Source organism: Thamnophis elegans, chromosome 7 (assembly GCF_009769535.1).
Source record: "Thamnophis elegans isolate rThaEle1 chromosome 7, rThaEle1.pri, whole genome shotgun sequence".
Taxonomy (NCBI): domain Eukaryota; kingdom Metazoa; phylum Chordata; class Lepidosauria; order Squamata; family Colubridae; genus Thamnophis; species Thamnophis elegans.
The window spans coordinates 45,224,364-45,250,991 of NC_045547.1; the positions used below are offsets into that span (position 1 = coordinate 45,224,364).

At 41.6% G+C, this 26,628-nt stretch overlaps 2 protein-coding genes across 3 annotated transcripts in view; both read left to right on the forward strand.

Annotated features, from left to right (window-relative positions):
* Positions 1–14,292, forward strand: part of NAP1L1 (nucleosome assembly protein 1 like 1) — a 54,120-nt gene extending 39,828 nt beyond the window's left edge. For both annotated transcript variants that reach the window (XM_032220993.1, XM_032220994.1), the window contains exons 11-15: positions 8,100–8,119; positions 11,251–11,373; positions 13,020–13,052; positions 13,186–13,236; positions 13,596–14,292. In XM_032220993.1, coding sequence (XP_032076884.1) covers positions 8,100–8,119; positions 11,251–11,373; positions 13,020–13,052; positions 13,186–13,236; positions 13,596–13,631 — 263 coding nt within the window. In that variant the 3' untranslated portion in view covers positions 13,632–14,292. The remainder of the gene's footprint in view (positions 1–8,099; positions 8,120–11,250; positions 11,374–13,019; positions 13,053–13,185; positions 13,237–13,595) is intronic.
* Positions 14,293–19,880: 5,588 nt separating this feature from the next.
* PHLDA1 (pleckstrin homology like domain family A member 1) lies at positions 19,881–22,930 on the forward strand. Its single transcript, XM_032220995.1, has 2 exons — positions 19,881–20,532; positions 22,023–22,930. The coding sequence occupies exon 1, from the start codon at positions 20,044–20,046 to the stop codon at positions 20,512–20,514; it is 471 nt and encodes a 156-aa protein (XP_032076886.1). The 5' UTR covers positions 19,881–20,043; the 3' UTR covers positions 20,515–20,532; positions 22,023–22,930.
* Positions 22,931–26,628: the final 3,698 nt, after the last annotated feature.

Genomic DNA, 26,628 nt, shown 5'->3' on the forward strand with positions numbered 1-26,628 from the left:
ATGTGTCAAAAAGGGAGAAGGCAGAAACAGAGAAGTGGGACAAAAGACTTACTAGGAAAAAAATCAGACAATTAGAAATTGTTATATGGGAAAAGATAAGATAAGGGGTTTACAAGAACCGAGGTGGCAAAGTGGTTAGAGTGCAGTACTGCAGCCACTTCAGCTGACTGCTAGCTGCAGTTCGGCGGTTCAAATCTCACCGGCTCAAGGTTGACTCAGCCTTCCATCCTTCCGTGGTGGGTAAAATGACCCAGACTGTGGGGGCAATATGCTGACTCTATAAACCGCTTAGAGAGGGCTGAAAGCCCTATGAAGCGGTATATAAGTCTGACTGCTATTGCTATTTCTAAATATGACAATAAAATGGAGTTGCTAACTGATTGAATATGATAATGGAAAGATAACTAAATAAAGGTCAAAGGACATGGGATATGGATACATATGAAACTGATATGGGGAGATCGTAAAGCAGAGGCTTGTGGTTCACTTTTTACATGATAATTAAACAGTTGCTAATTGATTGAATATGACAATAGAAGGACAATTAAGCATGGGTTAAAATATATGAAACATGGAAATATATAGAACCTTTAAGATGATGAATAAAGTGAGATGTGTACCATTTGTTATTCTACATAGTAGACTAAGGGAATTGTAATGAACATTGAACAGCAAGGATTGCTATTTATAGACAATTAAGGGTAATCTAATCCAAGGTATGTAAAAATGGAGAGGGAACATGAAATATATTTTCAATGGGAAACTATTGAGATTTAAAGACAGAATCACAAATTAGGGACGTGTAAGGATGTATAATGTTGAGAATAGTTGGGAATTGTAACCAGGTCTACATCTTGGCCAAAAATAGGCGGAGGGTGGGTGAGTTTAAAAGCACAATGATTATATATGGATACTTTTTTGTTCTCTTTTTTTAAAAAAGGAAGGAGGAGGAAGATGCATGTCAAAATTAAATATGTATACTGAAAAAGAATTATAAATACCATCAACATAAAATGGAGTTCGCTCAGAAGCTGAAATACACCAAGTAAATGAGATGAAGAGTGTGAAATAGAGGAGAGAGGTAAGGGAAGAAGAGAGTGATAGGAGAGAGGGCGGGGGGGGGGAAGAGGAGGAGAGAAAGGAGGAGTGAAAAGGGGAGAGGAGAAGGAGAGGAAGGGGAAGTAGAGAAGAGAAGGATGACAGAGGGAAGAAAGGAGGTAGGGAGGGGAGGAGAGAAGGAGAAGAAAGTGATGGATAAGGTACAAATATGGTGTATGGAGAGCAGAAGAGCCAATAATTGTTTTTGGGAGCTGATGGTAAGGTGAATTGATGTAAACATTTAATAATACAATATGATGTTGGTCATGTAATAGTATACATATGATTATATATTATGAAAATGGAAAAATAAAAAAAATTAATATGCAAAAGCAAACAAATTATAGAGCTTGGTGGTGGAAAATATGCATAAAAATGACGATATGGTCAAAATACTCACTTGCCTAATAATTGTGCACACAATGTATATATAAAAGGAACATAGATTAAAATTCCTCTAATGTCACAAATGGAAAAAAACCCTGAACTATTGAAGTAACATCCAGTTAAACAATAAAAATACTGTATAGTAAATCAAGAATGTTTTGGTGGTTGGTTTTGACACTTGAAAGGCTTTCTAGAAATAAGTATCCCATAGCCTGTAGCACCATAGTTGAGAAGCCTTTGACTTATGCTTAAACCATTCTGAAAGCAAACATGGAACAAAACTTCAAGGATAAATGAAAAGGTGGAACTGCTTATGTGAGAAGCAGGATTTCCAGCATTTCGTTCCAAACTGTTTTAAGATTTTCCAGATGATCATAAGAACCTGCTTACAGAAACTTACTGAAAGTCAGCATATCATGGAAGTGATATCCCCATGAAATGGAGACATTTGAGAGCAAATCTTAAAGATTCTTTGTCTGCACTTGATTTTTAAATAGGAGTGCAGTTCCATTTATACTTCTCTATATTCTAATACCTATCAATTAGCAGTGCCTCTGATTTGTCTTTTCTCCTAGGCGCTGCTTGGAAAGTCCAAGCATGGGTTAACACAGTCTATCTGCCCTAGGACTGAGTATCTTTTTTCTTTGACCACACCTCCCCTTTGCCTCTAATATCTCAGTTTAAAAACTCAGTCCGCCCGATTGGACGTGAAATTGGGGAGTTCCTTGGTCTTAGGACAGATAGACTGAGCTTCCCATTGGAGTTTTTAAGTGTATTTGTTTGCCATCCTACGACCACCAGGAAAAGTTGGAACTGAGTGATATCCTCTCAGTCACGGAGATGTCAGATCGCCGGATTGCTGCCTCGGCTGTAAACATACGAGGCATCCTGTGAGTCTTTTGTCCGGCGGAGGCCGGTGAAAGGAAGGGGAACCGGCGGGGGAGGATTCTGTTACCATCTTCTCTCCCAGCTGCAGTGCATTGAGAAGCACGGCTGAGCCTCCTCGGAGCTCTGGCGGGTGCGGCGACTCCCTAGATTGCCCGGTAGTTGTGGTGGCCATTTTGGGCTAGCTTCGCTCGCTTTTCGCTCGGCAACAAGGGCAATGGTGGTTCACGCAGCCGCGGCCATTTTGTGGCAGTTGGAGCCGGGTGTGACAGTGAGGGAGACAGCGCCGATTGGATCAGCCAGAGCGCAGAGCGCAGCGGCGATCGGTTAGACAGCGTTAGCGGCCACAATGAGGCGCGAGCTGCAGCCTTATGCACAGAGGCTTGATTCACCAGCAGCTAGCCGCACGGACATCGAGGCCTTGTGTGGGGTGCCAGCAGGCCTCAACTCCCGTAGAAAGCCACCAGACAGCAGCACACGGCCAGGAGGAAGGGTATTGTCTCCAGGGCTTCCCTCTCCTCGTTCAGATCTGAGGACATTTGTTGCCAGCAGGCTCGTGTCCTATTCCGGGTGATCGATCCAGTCCTTTGCTCCACAACCCCGCTACTGAGCCACCATGCCAGACAGAGGTTCAGAGGGCCAGGAGGCACAATCAGGGCCCCCAGCCAAAAGAAGCAGGGTGGAGGCCCCACCTAAAGGGAGCAAAGGGGGAAAAGGATCATCTAGTAAAGGCCCTGTGGGACCCTCAGGGAGCAATGATAAGAGGGAGAATCCGAAGCAGCACAAAGCGGGGGTGGGTTTCCCCAGGCCAAGGGGACAAGGACCTTCCCCGAAACACAGGGAGATACCTGAGTCAGTCCCTGACCAGAAGGTTGACAGGGACCCTGTCTCCCCTCCGCAGAGCAGGTCCCCTTCATCTGAAGGTAGTCTTTCCAGAAACTCCTCACCTGAGGCCTCTTGGGGCTACTCCGATTCTCCAAGCTCATCATTGAGGGAGGAACTGGACTCTTTTCAGGGCATTCCTCCCTTGGAGGTGGGCTCCCATTCTGAAGGTAGCATAGGCCGAAGGGCCTCCAGCAGAGCCCGCCACAGGAAGAGTAAAAGATCAGGCCTCTCCGATGAGATGAGGGAGATTATAACTCTTGCCATCTCTCAAGGAATTGCGGAGGGCATGAAGCAGAAAAGTGGCAGTAAGGCAGTGACCTCCAAGAAAGCGGACCCCAAGCAGGTGGCCGAGCAGGCTCCGGCCTCTCCTAGCAGCTCAGTCGCTACGGAGGAGTCCGCCCTAGAGGAAGGGGAGGTAGAGGATTTCGAGCTGTCTGAGGACGAGGATCTTCCCTCTGATAAACCAGCATTCACTGGTCTCTTTAAGCCTTCCCTCTTTAAATCAATTCTTCATAAAGCGAAGGCCTCCACTGAGTTGGATTCTATTCCCAAGGGTTCAGCTGCAGGGACTTCTTCCACTAAGGACCACAAGGAGGGCCTGTTTAAAGAACCGCCCTCAGTCCAAGAATCCATTCCGGTCCTGGACCTTTTTATGGATGTGGTTCAGAGGCAGTGGATTCAACCTGGGACCCTGACAAACCCCAGTGGGGGGGGGACAAGACTCTCTATGCCGTAGAGAATAGGATGGAGGAGGCACTGAAGCTTCCAGAAGTGGACACTCCGGTGGTCTCCCTGACCTCTACCTCGAATCTGCCGGCGGACCTCTTGGAGGGTCTCAAGGCAGAAGACAAAAAATGAAAGAAGGCGTGTCTGAAGATCCACCAGGCCGCCGCCTGGGCTATTAGGGCTTCCACTCTGCATCATTTTTCATCCATTCCTCGCTCCTCTGGTTGAGGCAGCTGAGGGCGAAACCCCCCTCCCGGAGGTCATGGTGGAGACACGACTTCACCAAGATTATCACCGCGGTCGAATACTCCGCGGATGCTTCTCTGAACGTGTCCAAATTTGCGTCCAGGGCACTAGCTTCCAACGTGACCTCTCGCCGCTTGCTCTGGCTCCGCCGGAGATCAAGGCCAAGTGGAAGCTGGCCTCTGCCCCATTCAAGGGGAGCCTCTTGTTTGGGGAGGCATTAGACAAATTCACTATAGAAACAAGGGACAAGAGAAAGATCTTACCTGTGACTCTTAAGAAGTCGGATCTCAAGGGGCCTGGCTCCTTTCAGAGGCAGTCCTTTTGGCCCCAGGACAATGCCCAGCCTTCCACCTCTTCTTCGTATACCAGACCCTACTCCCAGCAGGGCAATAGGACACAGGACAGGGGGTCCTTCAGGTTGCATGGTAGGCAACAACACCATCACTCCTTTTGTAAGCCCTTTCGTGGCGGTTCTAATTCCAGGAACTTCCACCGCAGAAAGTGACCACCACAGGGATCCCGCCCATAGGAGGTCGACTGCAATTCTACGCAGACAGGTGGGGGGAGATAACCACAGACAAGTGGGTGTTGAGCACGGTCTGGATGGGATGCTGGCTGGAGTTCCTATCCCTCCCCCAACGGACCTTCATCCGTTGTCCCTCGCCCAGGAGCCTCCTGAAAAGGGAAATCCGTCATCTCATACAAATAAGGGCTATAGAGCCGGTATCCAGGGAGCAGCAGAAACGGGGGTTTTACTCCATCTTATTTCTGGTGCCCAAGTCGTCCGGGGGGTGGAGGGCCATCCTGGACCTGAAGCGCCTGAACCACCATCTGGCATACAGCTGGTTCAAAATGCAATCCCTCATTCCATCTTGGATTGCGTGAGGCGGGGGGACCTCCTTACCTCAATAGATCTGAAGGAGGCCTACCTCCACGTGCTCATACATGCGAATCACAGGAAGTTCCTGAGGTTCTTCTTCGAAGGGAGCACTATCAATACCATGCTCTTCCCTTCGGACTTTCCTCCGCACCCAGGACATTTACGAAGCTGCTGGCCATAGTGGCGGCTCACCTCCGGAACCGTCCCATCCGCCTGGAGTGTTATTCACTCCTCCAGCCAGGCCCAGGCGCAGCGGGACGTCCAGACAACCATTAGGACTCTCCAACAGCACAGCTTCTCGATAAACCTGAAGAAGAGCCACCTGGAGCCAACCACACGCATACAACACCTGGGCGTCATTCTGGACTTGAACTCTTGTCAGGTTTTCCTGTCCCGGAGCGTCTGAGGACTCTCAGGGACAAAGTGCGAATTTGCAGCGCATCCAGGTCAGTGCAGATTGTCCAGTTATCCCAACTACTGGGCGTCATAATCTCATGCCTGAAGGTGGTTCCCTGGGCTCGTCTCCATGCCAGGGAACTACAATGGTTCCTCCTGCCCTTGCAAAGGGCAAAGGACAGCAATTCGCACAGGCACGTCCATGTCCCTCCAAAGGTGACTCGCTCCCTAACCTGGTGGAGGTCGAAAGTGGTGAAGAGAGGGTGTCTGTTCAAAGAACCCGGAAGGGTCGTTGTAACCACCGACACCAGCCTACAGGGGTGGGGAGTACATTGCCAGGACCATCTGGCCCAGGGACTGTGGAGCCAGAGGGAGTCTTCCCACAGCATCAACTGGCTGGAGCAGCCCGGCTGGCTCTACATCAGTTCTCCCCTCAGGTTGCGGGCTGGCACGTGCTGTTGCTCACCGACAACGTAGCAACGAAGGTCCACATCAACAAAGAAGGCGGCACACACTCCAGGTCACTGATGACGGAGGCGGAGGCTCTGGGCAGGTGGGCGGAACGGCATCTGCTCTCCATCAGGGCAGACCACATTTCAGGGACCAGCAACGAGGAGGCGGATTGGTTGAGCCAGCAAACGATAGACCATTCGGAGTGGCAGTTGCACCCGGACATACTCCATCAGATCGTGAGGAGGTTCAGCGAACCACAGGTCGACCTCTTTGCCACCCGCCTCAACACCCACCTGCCGAGGTTCTACTCCCGTTACCGGTCTCCAAGGGCAGAGGGAACGAACGCCCTGAAATGCAGCTGGCCTCCCGGGCTCCTGTATGCATTTCCCCTGCTCCCCCTCATCCCACAGGTTGTGGCCAAGCTCCTGGAGGAGGAGGCAGAAATCCTGCTCATGGCACCCCATTGGCCCAGGAGGTCCTGGTACGTGGACCTTGTCAGTCTCTCCGTACAAAAACCCTGGAGGATTCCTCAGGAGACCATCTCCCTCAGCCAGGGGGCAATAACTCACCCAGAGCCCCAATGGCTACAACTAGCCACCTGGCACTTGAGGGGGACCACCTGAGGAGACAGAAATTTTCTGACAAGGTCATCCAGACCATTCAGGCGTCCAGGAGACCTTCAATGAATAGAATATATGAGGCCACCTAGAGGGCATTTTCTACATGGTGCCAAGACAAAGGTTTGTGGGACACTGAGGCGTCTCTTCCGCAGGTGCTGGACTTTCTGCAAGATGGGTTGGATAAGGGCCTGGCCCCCAACACCTTACGCCGCCAGGTAGCAGTTCTGTCCACCGTTATTTCCAGGGGCTCCTCTCATACCTTAAGCCAACAACCTCAGGTGAAGAGCTTCCTGAAAAGGGCGTCAAACATCAGGCCTCCTACGGTGCACTGATACCCGTCATGGGACTTAACCATTTGTCCTTCGTGCATTGACGGGAGCTCCGTTCGAGCCGCTCCGGACTACATCTCTTCGACATCTGACCATTAAAACAGCCTTCTTGGTTGCGATCACCTTGGCTAGGAGGGTGTCAGAGCTAGCGGCCCTTTCGGTCAGAGAGGACCTATGCATTATATACCCGGATAGGATCATTTTACGGCTTCACCCTGCATTTGTGCCTAAAATCAATTCACTCTTTCACAGAGCACAGGAAGTGATCCTTCCTAACTTCTGTCGTAAACCGTCACATCCCAGAGAAAGGGAGTGGCACAAGTTAGACATAAGATGGCCAGTTCGCATCTATGTCAAGAGGACCAAAGACTTTAGACGCTCGGAAACGTTATTCATCTCCTTTCATCCTGGGTCGCAAGGGCAAAAAGCATCGTTGCATACCATTGGACGTTGGCTACTGGCCGGTATTAAACTGGCATACGAGACTCAAGCCAAACCAGTGCCGGGCCGGGTGACTGCTCATTCTATGAGAAGTGCGGCCACATCTGCGGCATGGGTGACCCAGGCGTTGATCATTGACATCTGTAGGGCAGCCACGTGGGCATCTCCCACGGCCTTCATCCGTAACTGCAAGATAGACACCTTTGCCTTGGCCGAAGCCTCCTTGCAAAGAATATTGCAGAGGGTTGCAGAGGCTCCGGACTCTAATGGTTCTCCCCGCCCAGGGACATCATAGCTTGGGTATGTCCCATGCTTGGACTCTCCAAGCAGCATCTAAGAGAAGGAACGTTGGCTTACCTGAACGGTCGTTCTCTGGGCGCTGCGGGAGAGTCCAAACCCGCCCAGAATCAGGATTACCTTCAAGGTGATATTCAAGGATCTGTGGAGGCGGTCCTTAACCGAGTGTTCTTCATTTTTAAACTGAGATATTAGAGGCAAAGGGGAGGCGTGGTCAAAGAAAAAAGATACTCGGTCCTAGGGCAGATAGAGTGTGTTAACCCATGCTTGGACTCTCCCGCAGCGCCCAGAGAACGACCGGCCAACGGTCTTTTTTAGCTGATTAGCTTACATTATATATTATATAATGGCATTTGAACAATGGTTTAGGACATCTTTTATTTTGTTACATGGAATATAATAATGTTATATATATAATGTTATAATATATAATATTACATCTTTTTTTCATTTCAGTTCCTGAAAGTGGAGACTTGGTAAGTTTCACAGTGATTTTCTTTATAAATAAAAACATAACTTAATTTTTTTTTCATTGTAATAAATGTGTATGTATGTATGTATGTATGTATGTATGTATGTACACACACACATACGTGTATATTTATAATTTGCTGATAAATAAATAAAGAGAGACTAGTATAGATCTATTTCAAGCTATTTAGCGCTCATCAGCTAGCCATACCCTTACTGGGATTTGAATATGTGCTGTATTACATATTAGGCAGTTGTGTTAGCCACTAAGCCACAAGCTCTCCTCCTTTATCAGCTAAGCCAGGGAAATATTATTTATCAGTACAAATGCAACAAAAATGTAACAAAGGCAACATTAAGAATAATGGCTTTCTGTCTGGATGGTCTCCTGTGGTGAGCCGATAGACAGAGAAAGGAAGCAGTATGCTTCCTCCCATATTTGGGCATACCAGGGGTTATGACACAATACATACGTATACATACATCCATACATACGTACATAGGGGTTGTGACACAATACATATACATACATATATATACCCATATATACACCTGCGTACGCACGCGCGCACACACACACACAGACACACACACACAGACACTGTTTCCTGAATATACAACCTGTGCTGAAACTAAGTCTTTGCCACATTTTTCACGTGGGCAAAAATATAAGCTCCCCCCCTGAAAATAAGCCCCCTGGACAACCCCCCTCCAGCCAGGCAGAGCACCGCTGACCAATCTAGCGGTATCCCAAAAGCACCAAACCACGGGAACTGAGGGGAGAAGTGCTCACATTGCTTGCTGCCTTCAGGATACTGCTAGGTTGGGGAGTGCCGTTCTGCCTGGTCAGAGGGGGGAGTTGCCGGGCAGCTGCTCCCTTGCGAGCAGGCTCCCAAAGAGCTGGGCACAGCCTCAGGGGTGAAGCAGCCATGAGGTGACCACGCTCACGAGCAGCCGTCCGGCAAACCCCCTCTCCTTCCGGGCAGAGTGCTATTCACTGACTTAGGGGGTATCCTTAAGGCTCCAAGCCACGTGGCACTCTGCCCGCCCTTCCAGCTCTCGCGACTTGGCACAATCAGGATACCCCCTAGGTCAGTGCATGGAGCTCTGCCCGGTTGGAGAGGGTGGTTGCGCAAGTGCCTGTTCCACCCTCAGCTCGCATGCCTCCCAGCCTCACCATGCCCTGGCCCAGCTCTCCCTGCTGGACCAGGGCCCCACCGCGTTCTGAGCATAACTTCTTCTCTGGCTTCCAAACTCCGGAACTCGGCTTCAGATTCTTCCAGCAGCAGCCGCTCTAGGAGTGTGCTCTATGGTTGTGGGCCCTATGGCAGCTGTCCCACAACCATAAAGCGCACTCCTAGAGCGGCTGTTGCTGGAAGAATCAGAAGCCGAGTTCCGGAGTTTGGAAGCCAGAGAAGAAGTTATGCTTGAAGCGCGGCGGCAAAAGCGGCAGCGGTGCCCTGGCCCTGCATGTATGTACGTGTGTGTGTGTGTGTGTGTGTGTATGTATGTGTGTATGTATATTTGGTTAGTTGGTTGTATATCTTTGGTTATTCGGGTTTTCTCCCGCGTAAAATTGGAAGTGTCTTGGCGACGTTTCGACGAAGTCTCATTCGTCATCTTCAGGCTTGTTTGCTCGGCTTCGTGCTTCCAGGAGCAATGTGAGATCTCAGCTGTTTTTTCCTTTTGATTGCCAGTGGGGGTTTGAACTGATTGGAAGGGAGCTTATGTGGGAGAAAACCCAAATAACCAAAGACCTACATACTAACACCCACGAAAACCTCAGAAAACACATACACACACACACACACACACACACACACACACACACATATATACATACATACACATACATATACATACATACATACATACATACATACATGCACACCAATAATACAACAGTATTAAACGATCACAAGTTCCTAAAAACAGAAAGAGAGTTGATTGCTCATGTGAAGGATCCAGGCTTTCGGAGTATAGGACGCACCTTTTTCCTCATTTTCCATGAGAAATGGGCCGTTTTTTCCTCATTTTTGGCCCCACAACCCCGCAAGAGCACTCTACAAACCACCTAAAGGCTATTCAGGCCCTTTTTTGAAACAAAACAAAACAAAACGGGCCGTTTTTGGAAGGTCTGCAGAGTGCAAAAATTTTTTTAATTTGCCTCTTCAAAATCTTGGTGCGTCTTATACTCCAGTGCATCTTATACTCCGAAAAATACTGTGCTTGCCATTTATGCAAGTACATGTAGACAGCATTTCTCATATTGTATGTATGAAAGGAGCCAGTGCAGAGATCATATTATCCACTTAAGAGTTAAAACCTATAAATTTTTGTGTGAGAGAGTCCAAAAGATAATGTTAAAGTATAACTTAAGGAAAAAGTATTGTAACCGTACAATCATAAAGTCATTGTCTATGAATTCATGGAATATTGCAGGGTTTGGGATTGTTGTTTTTTTAGTAAGAATTGATTTACATTTTATCAACTGATGTTCTATTAAGGAGACCTGACTGAAATCAGCTACAGCCAAGTGGCTGTAATGATCTGAAATTTTTCTTCCATTTATATAAAGTTTTCACCTATTATAAACATTTTTATATACAGTTTGAAAACTTACAAAACTTATAACCTTGCATTTCTCTTTTGCTATAAACTTCATGTTAGATTAGCATTTCTAATGATTTGACTACTGTTTTATTGTTATTTATTAATTAATGCAAATTTTAATTAACATACTTTTGCAGACTACTACAAATTAACTGCCAGGAGAATCCAGAATCAAATTTGATAATAAATATTTTGTGAACTAAAGAATTCAATATATCTTAATACCCAATAAATGATATTTTTGTAAAAAATAAAATAAAATTATACATTGAAGTGTCTAGACCAGTATTTTTCAACCTTTGTAACTTTTAAGAAGTATGAACTTAAATTCCCAGAAGTCTTCGACTAGAATTCCCACTCCAGTTGGGGAATTCTGGGAGTTGCAATTGACACATCTTAAAGTTGCCAAGATTGAGAAGGATAATAGAAAATGCTGCTGACACTAAAGATGTTGAATGAAATTGTGTATTTGCATTTAGTAAATGCAGATAGTGGCATTATATTTCTTAATTTATGTATGCAGGATGATGATGCTGAAGCAATTCTTGCAGCTGATTTTGAAATTGGCCATTTTCTACGGGAGCGCATAGTTCCACGATCAGTATTGTATTTTACAGGAGAAGCCATTGAAGATGATGACGACGATGTAAGTTGTGTTTTAACTTTAGTTACATTAAAATTATTATAATATTAAATTGATATAAAGCTAGATTGGCCTGTAAGTAAATATGCATACATACTGTATATACTTACCATACTATTCCCTTTCAGGCTGAACAGTGATAGCAGAATTTAGGAAAGAAATAGAAGCAAATGAAATTAAGGGGCGATATAGGAGAATTTAGTGAAAAAATTTCAACTAAATGCATTTGAATTAAAGCAAAAATATTTCTGAAGATCAACATTAGATATTCATTATTTTGCCTGAGTTTTGTTGAACTCAGTATGCTGTTGTGTATCGTGGTGATAAGCCTCAAAACTCTGAAATTGCAGTTACTCCATTAGAGTAGGAGGATATGAAACCATTTTGAAGAACTATAGAAGCTAAAGAGCTCCAAATTTAAATTAATTTTAGCCAATAATTCCAATAATTCAAAACTACACCTTGCAACAGGATGAAATATGCTTCCCATTTCAATACAGACTATGGCACATCTTGAGGTACACCAAACATTTCTGATACTTGTATTCTGTTACAGAGTTTAATAGCAATCTTGGGGGACCAAAGGTGCTTAGGTACCATTAATCACTTACAAATATGGAAACCAAATAGACCACTTGAAAAGTAACAATGAAATAGTTTTGAGGGAGACTTCAGAAAGATATTGACATATCTAAGCTCCATAAGGTAGATAATTCAGGGCTTTTGCCTTGTATATCTTGTTGCTGGTATATGATTTTTGCCATTTTTCTTGTGAAGCACAGCATGGCTTCTGTTTTTATAAATTCAAACTCTTGATTGATTTTGACCTCGTGCAGGTGCAGAAATTTGTTCCATTTATGAAATGCTTAGCTTTTGATCTGATGTACACCATATGACAATATAAAAATGGATTTTAAATGACTAGTGCCTTTTCCTGAGAGGATTTAAAATTGCTCTATGACAAATACCAAGCCTATTAGCATGAAGATAAACTTTAAACAGCCATTAAAAAGAACTTTCCATAGACTTCTACTACAACAACAGTAATTCCAATTGAAGAATCATAGTGGAGAAACATTTGGAGCAGAGAGATCTTAGAGAACATTGTGCTGTTTTAAGAGGGCTGTGCTCTGTTTAACAGTTATGATGCCACTTTTGCTTCAAAAACTTTAAAAGCCATTAGAAATTTCCTCAGAATAACAATATCCCTCGGAGTGACAGATATGCTAATATTGCTTATGTGGAAAATAGGGCATTTCATTGGTTTAACTTGAATTGTGTATTTGAACTTTTTATTTTAAAGGCTTTAAATCTACTTAAAATAATGATAGGAAAAGATATCTAAAAAACAATCCTATTTGAATTTACTTTGAAGTAAGTCCTGCCTTCACTTAAGACTACTGAAGGAACCTGCTGCCTTTTAGCTATTGCTCAGTTTCAGCTTGCAGCAGGCCCACTAGCATGACTAGAAATTAATTCTGAGAACTATAACTCATCATCATTAGTAGGTGTTTAAGTTCTCAACTTTGATTTTAAGACTAGCTACTCAATAAGCTTACAAGGAATAACAGCATTAGTTGGGGGCTTTTTTTGGAATCTAAATGTTGTGGTTGTCTTGGAGCTTATGCATTTCTTTTTTCACTTTCTAGTATGATGAAGAAGGTGAGGAAGCTGATGATGAGGTAGGCTTTATTGTGGATTTCATAAGCATTAATAATTTAATTGATTTTAGCAATTTAAAGTTATAAAAAAAAAGTAACTGAGGGGAATTTTAGTCATGGCCAAATATACTTATATACTATACATGTATTTTAGGAAGGGGAGGAAGAAGCAGATGAAGAAAATGATCCAGATTATGACCCAAAGGTATGTGATCAGTTCATACTTCACTGAGTAATATTGAGTAATGAGTCATGATGGTGTAATGGTTAGAATGCAGTACTTCAGGCTACTTCTACTGACTGTAGGTTGCCTGCAGTTTGGCAGTTCGATTTTGAATGGCTCAAGGTTGACTTACCTTTCCATCCTTCTGAGGTCGGTAAAATGATGCAGATTGCTGGGGGCAATATCTAAGAGACTCTAAGCTGCTTAGAGAGAGCTGTAAAGCATTGTGAAGCAGTGTACAAATCTAAGGCCTATTTGATCATTAGATTTAGAATTATTGCCTGCAAATTCCTGCAGCAAACCTGTTTGAACACTGATGTATCCTTTTCTTTCTTCAACAGAAGGATCAAAACCCAGCAGAATGCAAGCAGCAGTGAAACAGTGTGTATGTGGCCTTGAGGATTATCTGCACTGTAATAGCCTAAATACAACTATTAGTTACTTACAGCCTTATGTTTTGTATCTTGGTAGAATTAAGTAAATATTTTGTTAAAACAAACTGACAGAACCCGGTTTAAAATGTAGGTTCCTTGTACCTAGCATTTTAATAGTACTTTTCTGCCAATATGTAGAATGCAGTAAATCCTAAAGCATGAATTGTTAATTCATTGCTATATATAGTTTGGTTCTAGTGACGTCTGTTGTCATGTAGCTATTAGACTGCAGCTGTGAAGATATCAGAACTCTTGACGGAGACCACTATTTGTTTAGAAAAGATCTTTTCCCAGAGAACCAACCAAAGTATTTTTTGGCCCAGTAGTTTAAATGGGTTTAAGTCTGCTTGCACTGGCTGTGCCTTCATTATTTTGTCATAGAAATAGCAGTGACTTGTACTAATTAGGAAATGACATACATTTTCAAATTTCATAACTTCCATATAAACTGTTAATTTCCATCAAGACCACATTGAATGTTCATAATTGTCTGCTTGTTTATGCTCTAGGTTTTTGTATTTTGTGATGGTGACCTAAATCTCTAGAAACATCATATTAAGGTTGTTTATCACTGGGATGTGAATAAACCTAGTATTTTCAGAAACTAGTTGTACTTGTGTATACATTTTAAAATCTTATAAGCAACCAAAGTTGTGGGAAACATTTACTGTTGGAAGCAATCCTTACATATAGATTCAAAACACTGCAATGTGTCAAATGCTGTATTTCTCCATGAATTCATTTCAGTAGGCCTTGCATTTTGCATAAATGCGTTTTGACAATATTGTAGTTTGATTCAGTCACTTGACACCTATGCCTCCTCACAACAAGGGTGAAGAATTAATTAATCTAGCAATAAATCACCTTACAGCTCTAACCTTAAAGCTGCTTTCTGATTATATCTAGATGTGTCAAACTACTGCTGCTAGTTTCCAATCAATATTGTCATGTTAGCTGGAAAATCTAATAATGCAACACATTAACTTAACACATTAATGTAATTCTTGAGTGATGCCTAGAAGCAACTTGATTTCTTAAGATAATGTATTCTCTTTTAGATCATCTACTTTTACTGAGTTTTTAAAAATGTGTTATTATTGTCTTGTTTATGAAACAAATGATAACCATTTTCTTCCTAAAAGGGATGATCTGTACATGGCTGTTTGATGTAAATAATAACTTAATCTTTAGTCGAACAACATTTCTAATAGATTCCAATCAACACTCAAATGACAGAATTGAAGAAAGGCAGAATTTGGAATGATTTGTAAAAGTTGATGGTATGGTACCGTAGAATCACCCAATTACAGAAAAAAAAACTGATTATGTTTCCTAGCAATATCTTTGCATCTATAGCAACCTAGGATTTACATTGCTAGAATTCATGGCATTCAGTTAAAAAATAATAAAATACACATGAAGCTTCTGGCTGCAGAAAAGTTAGCTGCCCAGCATAACTGTTTTGAATGTAAACAGATTCCAAGAGGACCTTTGTTTCTGGAGAAGCATTGGATAGTTCCTCATAAAATAATACTCGGTTAATTATTAAAACACACATTCAATTTCACAATCTATCCAAACCTAGTTTTTATTTCTCTGACGATCTGTATAGCCCAAATTTGACTTAGAACTGGTTGGGAGATTGTTGTTGATTAAAGTCTTAATAACAATGGCAACATTGTACAAATAAAAACATGACTTGGGGCAACAGTGTTGAAACAATGTAAAACACTATAATGCAGTTCTGTAGTTCCTAATAATGATTTGCCTTTCTTGGGGATTTTGTTACCTTCTGGGATTTTTTGTTGCTCTGGAAGTTTTAAAATCCCATTTTGTACTTTTGATTGCAATGCCATTGATAGAAATCATCTAGAAACTGTTAGCATGGCTTGTGAAAGAAATTATAGAAACCATAAGCCTTTAAAAATGATCCAGGTTCAGATAACGGGATCATAGAATGAGATATGTTTTATTAATACATCTGTGGAACATTTAAGATTATTGAGGAAACAAATGTCTTCGCATTCTGGCACATACAGGAGGAATAATAATAAAAATAGCAAACTTTATCTTTAGCAATAAACTTGAAAATGTTTGTGTGTTTGTGATAGAGATGCTTATGCTATTTTTTTTTAATGAAATGTGCTCTGGGCCAGAAGGCAGGTGCCCTACAGTGGAGCTTTAAGTTTTCTAAGTATGATAGCTCTGTTCAGCAGTTCAGAAATCAGAATAATTAGATCATTGCACATTCAAGGAAATAGTGACCAATCTTATGTTTTTCTGTAAATTCAAGATTTCCACTCTCAATTACCGATGTAAGCAATAACAACATTGCCCAGTTACAATCTCAGAATCTGACAAAATCCTTGGAGCTGCTATATTTGCATCAGAAGATCTAAACGTCGTTGGTCAAAGAGAAGCTGAAAAAAGATATTTCAGTGAGGCAGTGAAACATAGCCTTCAAATCAACTGAAATACAGAAGAGAGAGAAAGGCTTTGAATGGTTGTCACAGTCACCAAATTAAAATATTGTTCAAAATCCAAGGAAATTTAAGCAATTCATTCAAGGGGCCCAAAGAATATTTCTGAGACTACTTTTGCAAAGAAGAGTAGTAAATAGAAATTCTGACAGCAATAATGGGAACACTTAGTAACCTGTAATAATGTTTGGAAGCTGTTATTTCTGCCAAGGTGTTATGGGGTACTGATAGGAATTTTGCACCTCCGTATTCATTTTTTAAAATATGCATAAACTCTCAGATTCACGGAAAATTCATATATATCAACTTGCATTCCCAAAGGCATTGATTGAAATGCAAAAACAATAAACGTTTGCATACAATAGTATGCAAGTGGTTTCAAGATGCCAAATCAGAGATATCAATCCAGGCCTACTTGGGAAAAAAAAGTAAATCACATTTCAGTTACATTTTATTCCCTTTGGTTAACATGCAATATTTCAAATATTTTTAAATAGCTTGAAATGCCATATTTGAATGGCTTGAGTTACAATTTCATCTTATTGTGGAGTATGAATAAGAAAAATGACCCTAAAATTCCATTTAAGATTTGACTAGAATATTGATAGTTTTCTTAAAACTATCCTTGTCACTTCAAGGAAAAACTGCTAAGAAATATTTATAAAATTGCATGGCTTAGTTGCAAGCAGTTCAAGAGACAGTACATCCCATTAAGCAAATCACAAATGTGCACACAGTTAAGCTTGACACTAGGAGGCGTACATGTGTTACAATGTCCTGATATAAAATTACCTATACTATGTATGATACAATAGAGTTGAAGAACTGGTAAAATTAATACTGTTCCATGTGTATTTGTCAAAACTATTAATGATCTTGCAAATAAAACTGCAGGCATAGACTTTATGCACATAATTTATCTGATGTATCAGTAGTTTTCCATTTCCTCACAATGAAAATTCTGTTTCATCACTTCCCAACACTGTAACAGGCTGGAAACAGTATTAAGAATTCTTGTGGAGGTAGGTAGGTAGACCTTGTTTGTGTCTGTGACCACATTATTCATTGTATGCTAAAAGATCCTTGGTCTCTTCAGCGATACTGCCAGATGTTTGAAACAAATATGAAATGCTGAACTGATATCTGGAAAACTAGGTTCAAGTTCACCTTCCATCATAGAAATTCATTAAATGACTTTGGGCCAAGACCCCATCTAGGATAACAGGATTGCAATTATTTGAGTGGAGTAGAATGAGGCAGAATGAAAAATGCCTCTAATTTTTTATCACTTCAGAAAGCAAACCACTCTAACATTCAGAGAACTCTATTTTAACATTGGCCCAACATTACCTAAGAGATGCAGGATGCAGCATACCCCAAGTTAGCCACGACATTGAAACTTACTTCTTGTTGCTGCTGACTTAGATGGTTTTAATGCTTTCTAATTTTAATGATGGGATGCCAAAACATAAAATACAAAAAAGTTACATGGGGAAAGGGGCAGACAATGGGTGCAGAAAGAATAGGCATATAAATTCAAGAAAACAGTAAATGGTAAAATGGAATTAAAAGTGAGCATGTACAAAAAAAATGAGTCAAAGCTTTTTAAACTATATTTCCCAAACTAGTATCAAAAGGCTTTTATATATAAACCATATTAATCCAGGCTTTTGGATTAATAAAGATAAAGTCTGTAAGGAAATTTGGAGAAGTGTACCCAATTCTGTTTCCAGGCAGTTTGGGTATGTATAATTTTAAACATAGGAGTTTTCCTTAAAAGCAAGCAATGTTCTTATGGCTTCCTTTCCTATATATAAAACAGCAAATACACAGATCCCTTCATCCATATTTAAGTAGCAATGTATTATCTTTGATTTCTTTCCTTTTCTCCCTGTTAGACTTGTCACAACAAAGCAAAAAGCCCTTTACTTTACAGAAACTCACAATCAAACTCCAGTAATCTCATGTCTAACTATTTCTTGGCTTTTTCTGTGAACATCTGTTGAACCCAGCATTATAATTGTCCTGGATTCTGCTGCTAAAATAAGTATCTTACTTGGAGCATGCAATTTCTATTTCAAACTCAATATTTACTTCTTGTCCTCAAGATTTCTTCATTCTAAAAAAAATTCTCTGAATTATGTACTCCATTATGGTACTATGACCCACATTTCTCTTTTAGCAGCTTTTCTGCCTAGCTACCACTTAGGTATTTCTAGGACCTTTAGTTATTGGAAATTGCATTTTTCTTTGGAAATCCGTTAAGAACCTATGATTTTGAGAAGGATATTTTCCTATTTCAATCATGGGCTATTGTTACAACTATTAGAACTTATGTTGGCAAAGGGTAGCTCCACAGGTTGTGTTTCCAAAAACCCTTCTCAAAATATTTCATATACTTGGAATAGGAGGAAAGCTTTAGATATTGAATTAATAATTGGAAAAAGAAAGAAGAGGTTCTTTCAGGTTCTGAGCTGCTTTAGGTTGTAAAATGACCAGATAATTCACTCAGATTAATTCACTACTGATATAACCTTATTATGTATGCCCTCTAGATGGCTGTTCAGCTATGGCATTTTCAATCTAATTAGTTTTTCTGAATGACCTATCAGTATATAAAATGGGCCCATTTTCAAGGGAAGATGGTGTTGCTGAGAGTGATGAAACAAGTAGGAAAATTTTAAGGCCTGGAGATTCTTACATCAGCACTCTGAAATGTAATTTTATCCTACTGATGTACATATAGTTTTGTTTCTCAGGGCTTTCTTTTGACGTTCAGGCAAAATAAGCACAAAATAAGTACATGTCTCATTTAAAGAACTAGGAACATTATCTTACATTAACAATGGGATTTTTTTTTAGCACCAAAGGTAATAATGCTGAGCATTCTGCAGTTGTAGGCTTCTGAACAATAATCAATGACAAAGTCTTTTTCCCCTGAAATTACTTAGGTGTATGCTGCGTAATACTGCTGTATGTATGCTGTGATTTATTAACGAGTGAAATAACTTTGCTGTTAGTATGTAACAGAAATTGAAGTGAATGTTCCTGTTAGGTTTTGAATCCTATATAGCGGATGCTTTCTAGCTGGTATGAATGACATTCAAATAGTAGGCAAGCATTGGGTTTGTTTTTATCATATTAGGCATTTCTCATAATTAATACACACACACACACACACACACACACACACACGAGAGAGAGAGAGAGAGAGAGAGAGAGAGAGGAGAGAGAGAGAGAGAGAGAGAGAGAGAGAGAGAAGGAGGTTTTCCCTGTTGGATCTAGGCATCCCTGCCCCCGAATTGTTGCGGCATCCAGAAAGGGTGCCAAGATGCCATCCTGCCGCTGGCACTGACAGCTCAAAAGTGGCCTTTCTCCAGCTTCAAGCGGGCCGGAGGGGCCTCCTGAGTTCCAGGAGCGGGAAAGGCTCGGCTGCCACCTGAGTCAGGCTTTGTTCTTCGGTGCTATTGCGACCGGGAACCTCTGCAGGCTTCCGAGGGGAGAAGAGAGAAGAGCGAGCCATCAGCCTCCGCCTCCGTCCCTGAAGACGGGCAGGCGAGGACGAAACGGCCGGGCTTTCCTCGGCCAGCCTCTTCGGCAGGCGCCGCCCCGCCTTTCCTTCGCCCCTCCCCCCTCCCCGAAAACCCGGTGTCGCTGAAATGAAAAAGCCGCTTTCAAAAACAACGGGAGGGGGACGGAGGGCGCTTCCTCCAGCGGTGCGGAGAAAAGACCGGCGGCGGGACCAGATTAAGCCCCTGGGCTGAACCTGCCCGTCGTTCGGCAGAAGGCGAAGCCTTTCCGGCGCGTCCCGGGGAATCCCGCTCGCGCGCGCCTTCTTTTCACTCCTTTCGGAAGTTTTTGGCGGCGGCGGGAGGATGCTGGAGAGCGGCGGCGGCAAGCCAGTGAAGGAGGGCGTGCTGGAGAAACGCAGCGACGGTTTGCTGCAGCTCTGGAAGAAGAAGCGCTGCATCCTCACCGAGGAAGGGCTTCTGCTTATCCCGCCCAAGCAGGAGCCGGCGGCGGCGGCTTCTCCTCCTCCTGCTGCCCACGGAGAGACGGCGGTGGCCGCCGCCAAGATCAAGCAATTGCCCTTCTCTACCATGAAGACGGTGGACTGCGTGGAGCGGAAGGGCAAGTATATGTATTTCACGGTGGTGATGGCCGAGGGGAAGGAGATCGACTTTCGGTGCCCGCAGGACCAAGGCTGGAACGCCGAGATCACGCTGCAACTTGTGCAGTACAAAAACCGGCAGGCCATCCTGGCCGTCAAGTCGAGCCGGCAGAAGCAACAGCACCTCGTCCAGCAGCTCGGGACCCGCCTCCGAAGCTCCTCCAACTCCGCCTAGACGGGGCCACCCAGACAGGTACTCGCTTCGCCCGCTTCCCGTCTTGTGCCCGGGGCCGCCGGACTTGGCTTCGGCCGGGTAGGGTACGAGGGGAGGTGTTCTCTCCCCCGCCTCCCCCCCTTCAAGCTCTCCCCACGTCGGAGGAGCACTTCTCCCAAAACAAACAAGTGAAACGCGGAGGCAGCTTGAACCTTCTTTTGTTCTGCTGAAGCGCCCACCCTTTGCTGTGTGCGGCTGCTGCTTTTCCGACATCTGGGGAATGGGAGACCCCAGAGACCAGAATCAATTTTCCTGTGATCTTCACGTGTAGGGGCTTTCTTACATAAACTCAGTACATATGCAGAGACACGTGGTGCAATAGAGTATGGGAAAGAAATGGCCCTACATGGACTTTTTATCTTTTCCTACAAACCCTGCAAAAGTGTGGAGTTACAAGGACTACAGCTGCTGGAAAATTGGATAACTATCTTGCAGATTCTTCTGTTTAGAACTAAATGAGTAATTCAGTTCTTAATCAGCTAATTGTGTTCCTCTTGCTGTGTACAGGTAGTCCTTGACCAGTTGTTTAATGACTAGTCAGAGTTACACCAAACCACCCAAAAGGTACTTTCAACCTAGTTCCATTGGTTCCCACCTACCCACCCACATAGTCACATGATGGCATTTTGGGTGCTTGGCAATTGGCTCACATTTATGGCCATTTGCTATGTCCTGTGGGCAAGTAACTGTGGTTTATGATGTTCTTGCTGAAAAATGGCATTTACTTCCAGTTTTTGGCAAAGATGTTTCAATATTTGCTTTAAAACCATGGTGTACTGTTAACCAAAAAAGGTAGTAAAATCAAGTCAGTCAGAGGGTGATCCAATTTATGACTATTATGACCCTGATGGGCAGGCTCTGTTATGGTCTGAGTGTAGTATGGATCCTTTTGAATTCAGGTTCTGGGGTAAAAAAAGAGAGGGACCATGTTATTTGTAATTTCTTCCCCCCTCCCCCTCCCCCCCACTTCATACAATACCAAATCTTTACTTGGAATGTTTTTCACCTACAAATAATTCCCCCAAAACCTTAGGGCTGAAAAATGAGTAGAAAGAATTAGAGGTTAATTAATTCAGTACATTTTTACATGAATAGTGTCTCATCTGGGATGGCAACCTGTTCATGTAAAGCAGCAATTACAAATATGTTCTCTGTAAAGGCATAATTAGAGTTTTCTGGTGACTGGCATGTAACCATCCATGACTTCTCAGCAATAAGACCCAAGCCAGTTGGTGATTGTGTGCTTTACAGTATTGTCATAGGGACGTGTTGAAAGCAGTGAGAGTCTTCACTAAAGTTTAAACTACTTATGCAATTCGTTGCAAGAGGTTTGCTAACATTATGCTCTTTTGTGAAAATATTTCATGAGGAGTATTGGATTAAAAAAACAAGCAATGGGTTTGTTTGTAATTTGCAAGCACAGAATGCTGCTATGTTACTCAGATCATATGTTGTGTGTATTGTTATAGATCAAATTGAAGAGGCGCTTCTGGAAGTAAGAAGAACAGTGATCAAAGGCTGGCAAAGTAAAGGAGGACGAAGACAAGAGCATCAGTTCAGCCCCTGGATTTTGTCCAGTTTTGACACCATCTGTGGTTGCTTTAGAGAAGTACTTCAGCTGTTCTGGGTTTGGGCTACTGCTTAAACTTAGGAAAGGCATATTTGACCTCAAAGGACATATGTCACACTGTCATTTTTAAAATTCCACCATGTTTTATTTGTATGTATATTTATTAGTGGGGATTTTAAGTTTTCAGGTTATTTCTGAATGTAGATCATCCAAGAGACAATGAAGTGCGGAAAATGCTTGCTTTGGTGAATTGCATAAGCTGCTGTAGAGGGTGGAAGAAACTGAAGCAAGAAGAAAACAGAAAGATGAATAATTTACCAGGATACAAACTTTTCATATAGCTTTTACATACTGTTTTGAAACAGTTTTCATCTCAAAAAGTGGAAGGCTGTTATGAAATGAATGTATGAAATGTATCTTGCTATATTGAACTATTGTACCAATATTCTAAATAATGAGAATACCCGCTCCAAAGAAAGCAATGGCTTTGAATTAAATTTCTGGATGGTTTTTGTTTATTCAACAGTCATTTGACTTGTGGTATTATACATCAGGGGTCTCCAACCTTGACAACTTTAAGATTTGTGGACTTCAATGCCAGCTATGCTAGCTGAGGAATTCTGGGCTTTGAAGTCCACAAGTCTTAAAGTTGCCAAGGTTGGAGATTCCTGTTAATAGTTAACAGTTATACCAGGTTTCATATCCTTACTTCACAAGCAGAAAATCTTAGTTGACTTACCAGAAGAATGATTATAAAAAAGTTATGTTCTTTTTTATATGAGATTTTTTTGGAAAAAACATGCTAAAGACAACTCATTGCACTTCTTTATTTAAATTTGTCCCTAGCCTATAATATTTCTTACTGTGGTTTTACTTGATTTATGTTTTTATGGAATCTTTGCAAATTCCTTATTACATTATTTTATATAGAATGTCTTAAAGTACTTAATTAGATAACTTTATCAATATTACCTATCATTTTGGGGGGTGGGATTATGCCCTACACAATATTTTTCATACCACCTATATCAAAATTATTTCTTCTTAGAACAGAGATTTAAATAAACCATAATAATGTCCAATTGAATATTTAAACTATGTTCCATTTATTTTTTGTCAGTTTAATAGAATATTCTGGTCATCTTGTGATATTTGGAATCTTAATATAACAGAAAAATTCTAAAACCCTTTAAAGAATCAAAGCCCTTTATTTATTCATTTACAATATAATATTTCTTAATTACTAATTTGATAAGATAATATATGCTATGCTTTTCAATCTGGATATTCTGTTTTGAATGATGTGTAATCTTTCAAATCAATCTAGTTTTTCATGAAATAAAATTCATTATGATTTAATTAAAGCCAAATTAGACACAGCACAGTGTCTAAATATTGAAATATTAAATATTTGTATGAAGTTCTATACATTCTTATCCTGCTAAATTATGGAAGGTTTCTGTAAGGTTTCAGTTCTTACTCTAGTCTTACAGAAATGACTAAGTATCAGCTTAGCTCCCACACTTCTCCAGTTGAGAGTGGAGCTAACAGGAAATTCAAAAAGCTCAGTTGTACAGAAATACCAGATATAAGAATTTCAACTATAGCCATTCTGATATAGGTGCAATCTTATATTTGGGGCAAATGTGACCAAATTATGACAAGTGGGCTATCATAAGTAGATATTTCAACACTAAAATTTGAAATAAACATAGATGGGAAGAATAACAATAGTATTTCTGGCTTCCTTCTGACTTATTGAAAAAATATTTTTTCCATCCTGGAGCATGTTCTAGAATGGCTGTCAAATTTGATTTCATTGAGGGCCACATCAGGGTTGTGTTTTACCTCAGAGGGCTGGGGGTGTGTGTGCGTGGCCATGACTGGCATGGCCAGGAGAGGAATGGCCTTGGCGGGCATTTGACACAGGCTCAAGATGTATTTTTTCCCCTTCTTTCTTTCAACAGTTCTTTACTATAACCATTTTGCTATCTCTTCTAACAGATATTACTGGCAAAAATTTATTACTTATTCTTCATATTCTAATTAACTTTTTATTTCTAAATTTATACCCTACTGTTCAATAGTAAATTGCTTTTCCAGGCAGAAAAGCTATTTATACTATTGTATTTTTATTATTCAACTAATAATAAAAATACAATAGCATAAATAACATGGTAATACAACATGTAACACCAGAGGTAAATTTCCAGGACAGTGAAGAGAAATGGCTGTCAATTATAGATTGTTGATTGTAGAATAAATGGATCTACATTATGTTACATCTGGCATTAAACTGTAGTATTAACATAGGATGTTGCTTGTTTTCTTTTCAGATCAGGCATTTACTTGAGGCCACATAATTGTAATCCAGTCCAATCCAGTCCTTCTGCAGCACTCTGTTGGCCGAAAATGGGCTGCGTGGAGGTCCTGCGTAGCCCATTTTTGGCTGGCAGAATGCTGATGGAGGACAGGGAGGCCGAAAATGGACTGCAGGGGGGCAACATGTCTCCCGAGCCCCTGTTTTGGCTGGCAGAGGCACCACAGCCCAGTCCTTAGCTATTTCCAGGCCGGCCCCGCGGACCAGATTTAAGCACCCCTGTTCTAGAAGGATATTTTGGATTGAAATATTAAATGATAAAGGGCTTTACCCCACACACTGGCCTCGGAAGGATGGAAAGCTTAGTCAATCTTGAGCCAGTCAGGATTGAACTGCTGGCAGTTGGCAGAATTAGCCTGCAATACTGCATTCTAACATCTGTGCCACCAGAGCACCTACTGGGCTCTTTGGAACTTCTGGGTTATTTTACTTCTCATCCAAGGACTAGCTACATTCTACCTACTTACCTTCCAGGTCCTAAAAAGGTCAACCAGATGCTGCCATATTTTATGACACAAATACAATAGTATTAATATTTAACACATGCACTCCTTTTATATATAACCTGATCCAGAGTTTAGAAGGGAAGTTTCATGAATTAGTAACAGCAGTTGGTTTGCATACATATATTTAGGAATTTTTACCCTTTTTATATGGTGCTTACCACCAATACTGTGACATTATATAATATTTTAAAGAAAATAGCCTTTATGTTGCAAACAAATAGTAGGGTGAAAAATAATATTCCGTGTCATATATTTGTTTTTCAATAATACAAATGACATATTATTTTAAGTTTTTGGCACAAAGGATATCATCTCACGTTTTTAATGTTATCTTCTGAAAAAAATTGTGTTAATTTAAAAAATAGCCCCAGTTACAAATACTGGCTTTTGCAGATTAGTTGCCATGATGTGGTTTCAGGCATTCTGAGCTAAAACTATGTATCAAACCAATGTATGTAAATAAGGTTCAAACCAATGTATGTAAATACAATTCAAAGTTTGGAGAAATGTGATTTATTTTTCAATATGCATTCCATTTCAAATAAAAAAATCTTTAGGAATGTTTAGATTATATGATACAAAATATAAAATCTATGAGATATCCTGAAACTTGGTTTTGGATTACAAATGGACTCCTGCTAATCTCATTGAGTTCAACAGAATTTACTTATCAGCAGGGTTGATTGCCCTGGAATTAGGCAGAATGTTCATGATCAACTTAAAATGTATAGAGAACAGGTATCAGTAGGAAATGTGAGTAATCACTGTTTAGAAATTCAAAATGCATGGTTTTATTTAGAACTACCTATATCTAGAGGGACATGGTGGCTCAGTGGCTAAGATGCTGAGTTTGTTGATCGAAAGATCGGGAGTTCAGCGGTTCAAATCCCTAGTGCCACGTAATGGGGTGAGCTCCTGTTACTTGTCTCAGCTTCTGCCAATCTAGCAGTTCGAAAGCACATAAAAATGCAAGTAGAAAAATAAGGACGACCTTTGGTGGGAAGGTAACAGCGTTCCATGTGCCTTCAGCATTTAGTCTTGCCAGCCACATGACCATGGAGACGTTTTTGGACAGCACTGGATCTTCGGCTTTGAAACAGAGATGAGCACTGCCTCCTAGAGACAGGAATGACTAGCATATATGTGCAAGGGGAATCTCTACCTTTTTATATCTAGAGTGCAATTATCTGTTCTTTTCTGTATCCTGTCATCTAATGGTCACTGAGATTTTGGCAACCCAGATGATACTAAACAATACAACAATTTTATCATGAACATCAAAATCTGTGTGACTGACAGTGAACTTACTACTTTGCAAATGCATGGTTTCAGCCTGCATCTAGAAAATAGGTAGAAAGCCTTTAAAGGGAATCTGAAGTATAGTATCGAATGCAATTTTATCCTATTTCAGTTAGCATTTCCAAAAAAGAAAAGAAACAAACTCCTGCTATCAGTGAACTGAAAAAAGATGATCTTCCACTGAACACTGAAATCAGTCTGTCAGATTGGCATAAGTAGTTGCAGAGCTGCTTGATCCCTATATTTATCATTTATTATTTTGTGGGGTGGGCGGGGTTCCTACAAAAGCTGTGCTAATTTCACTTGGACTAATTCAAATA

Coding starts and splice junctions, on each gene's coding strand:
- PHLDA1 (XM_032220995.1), top strand. CDS start 20,044: ATGCTGGAGAGCGGCGGCGGCAAGCCAGTGAAGGAGGGCGTGCTGGAG.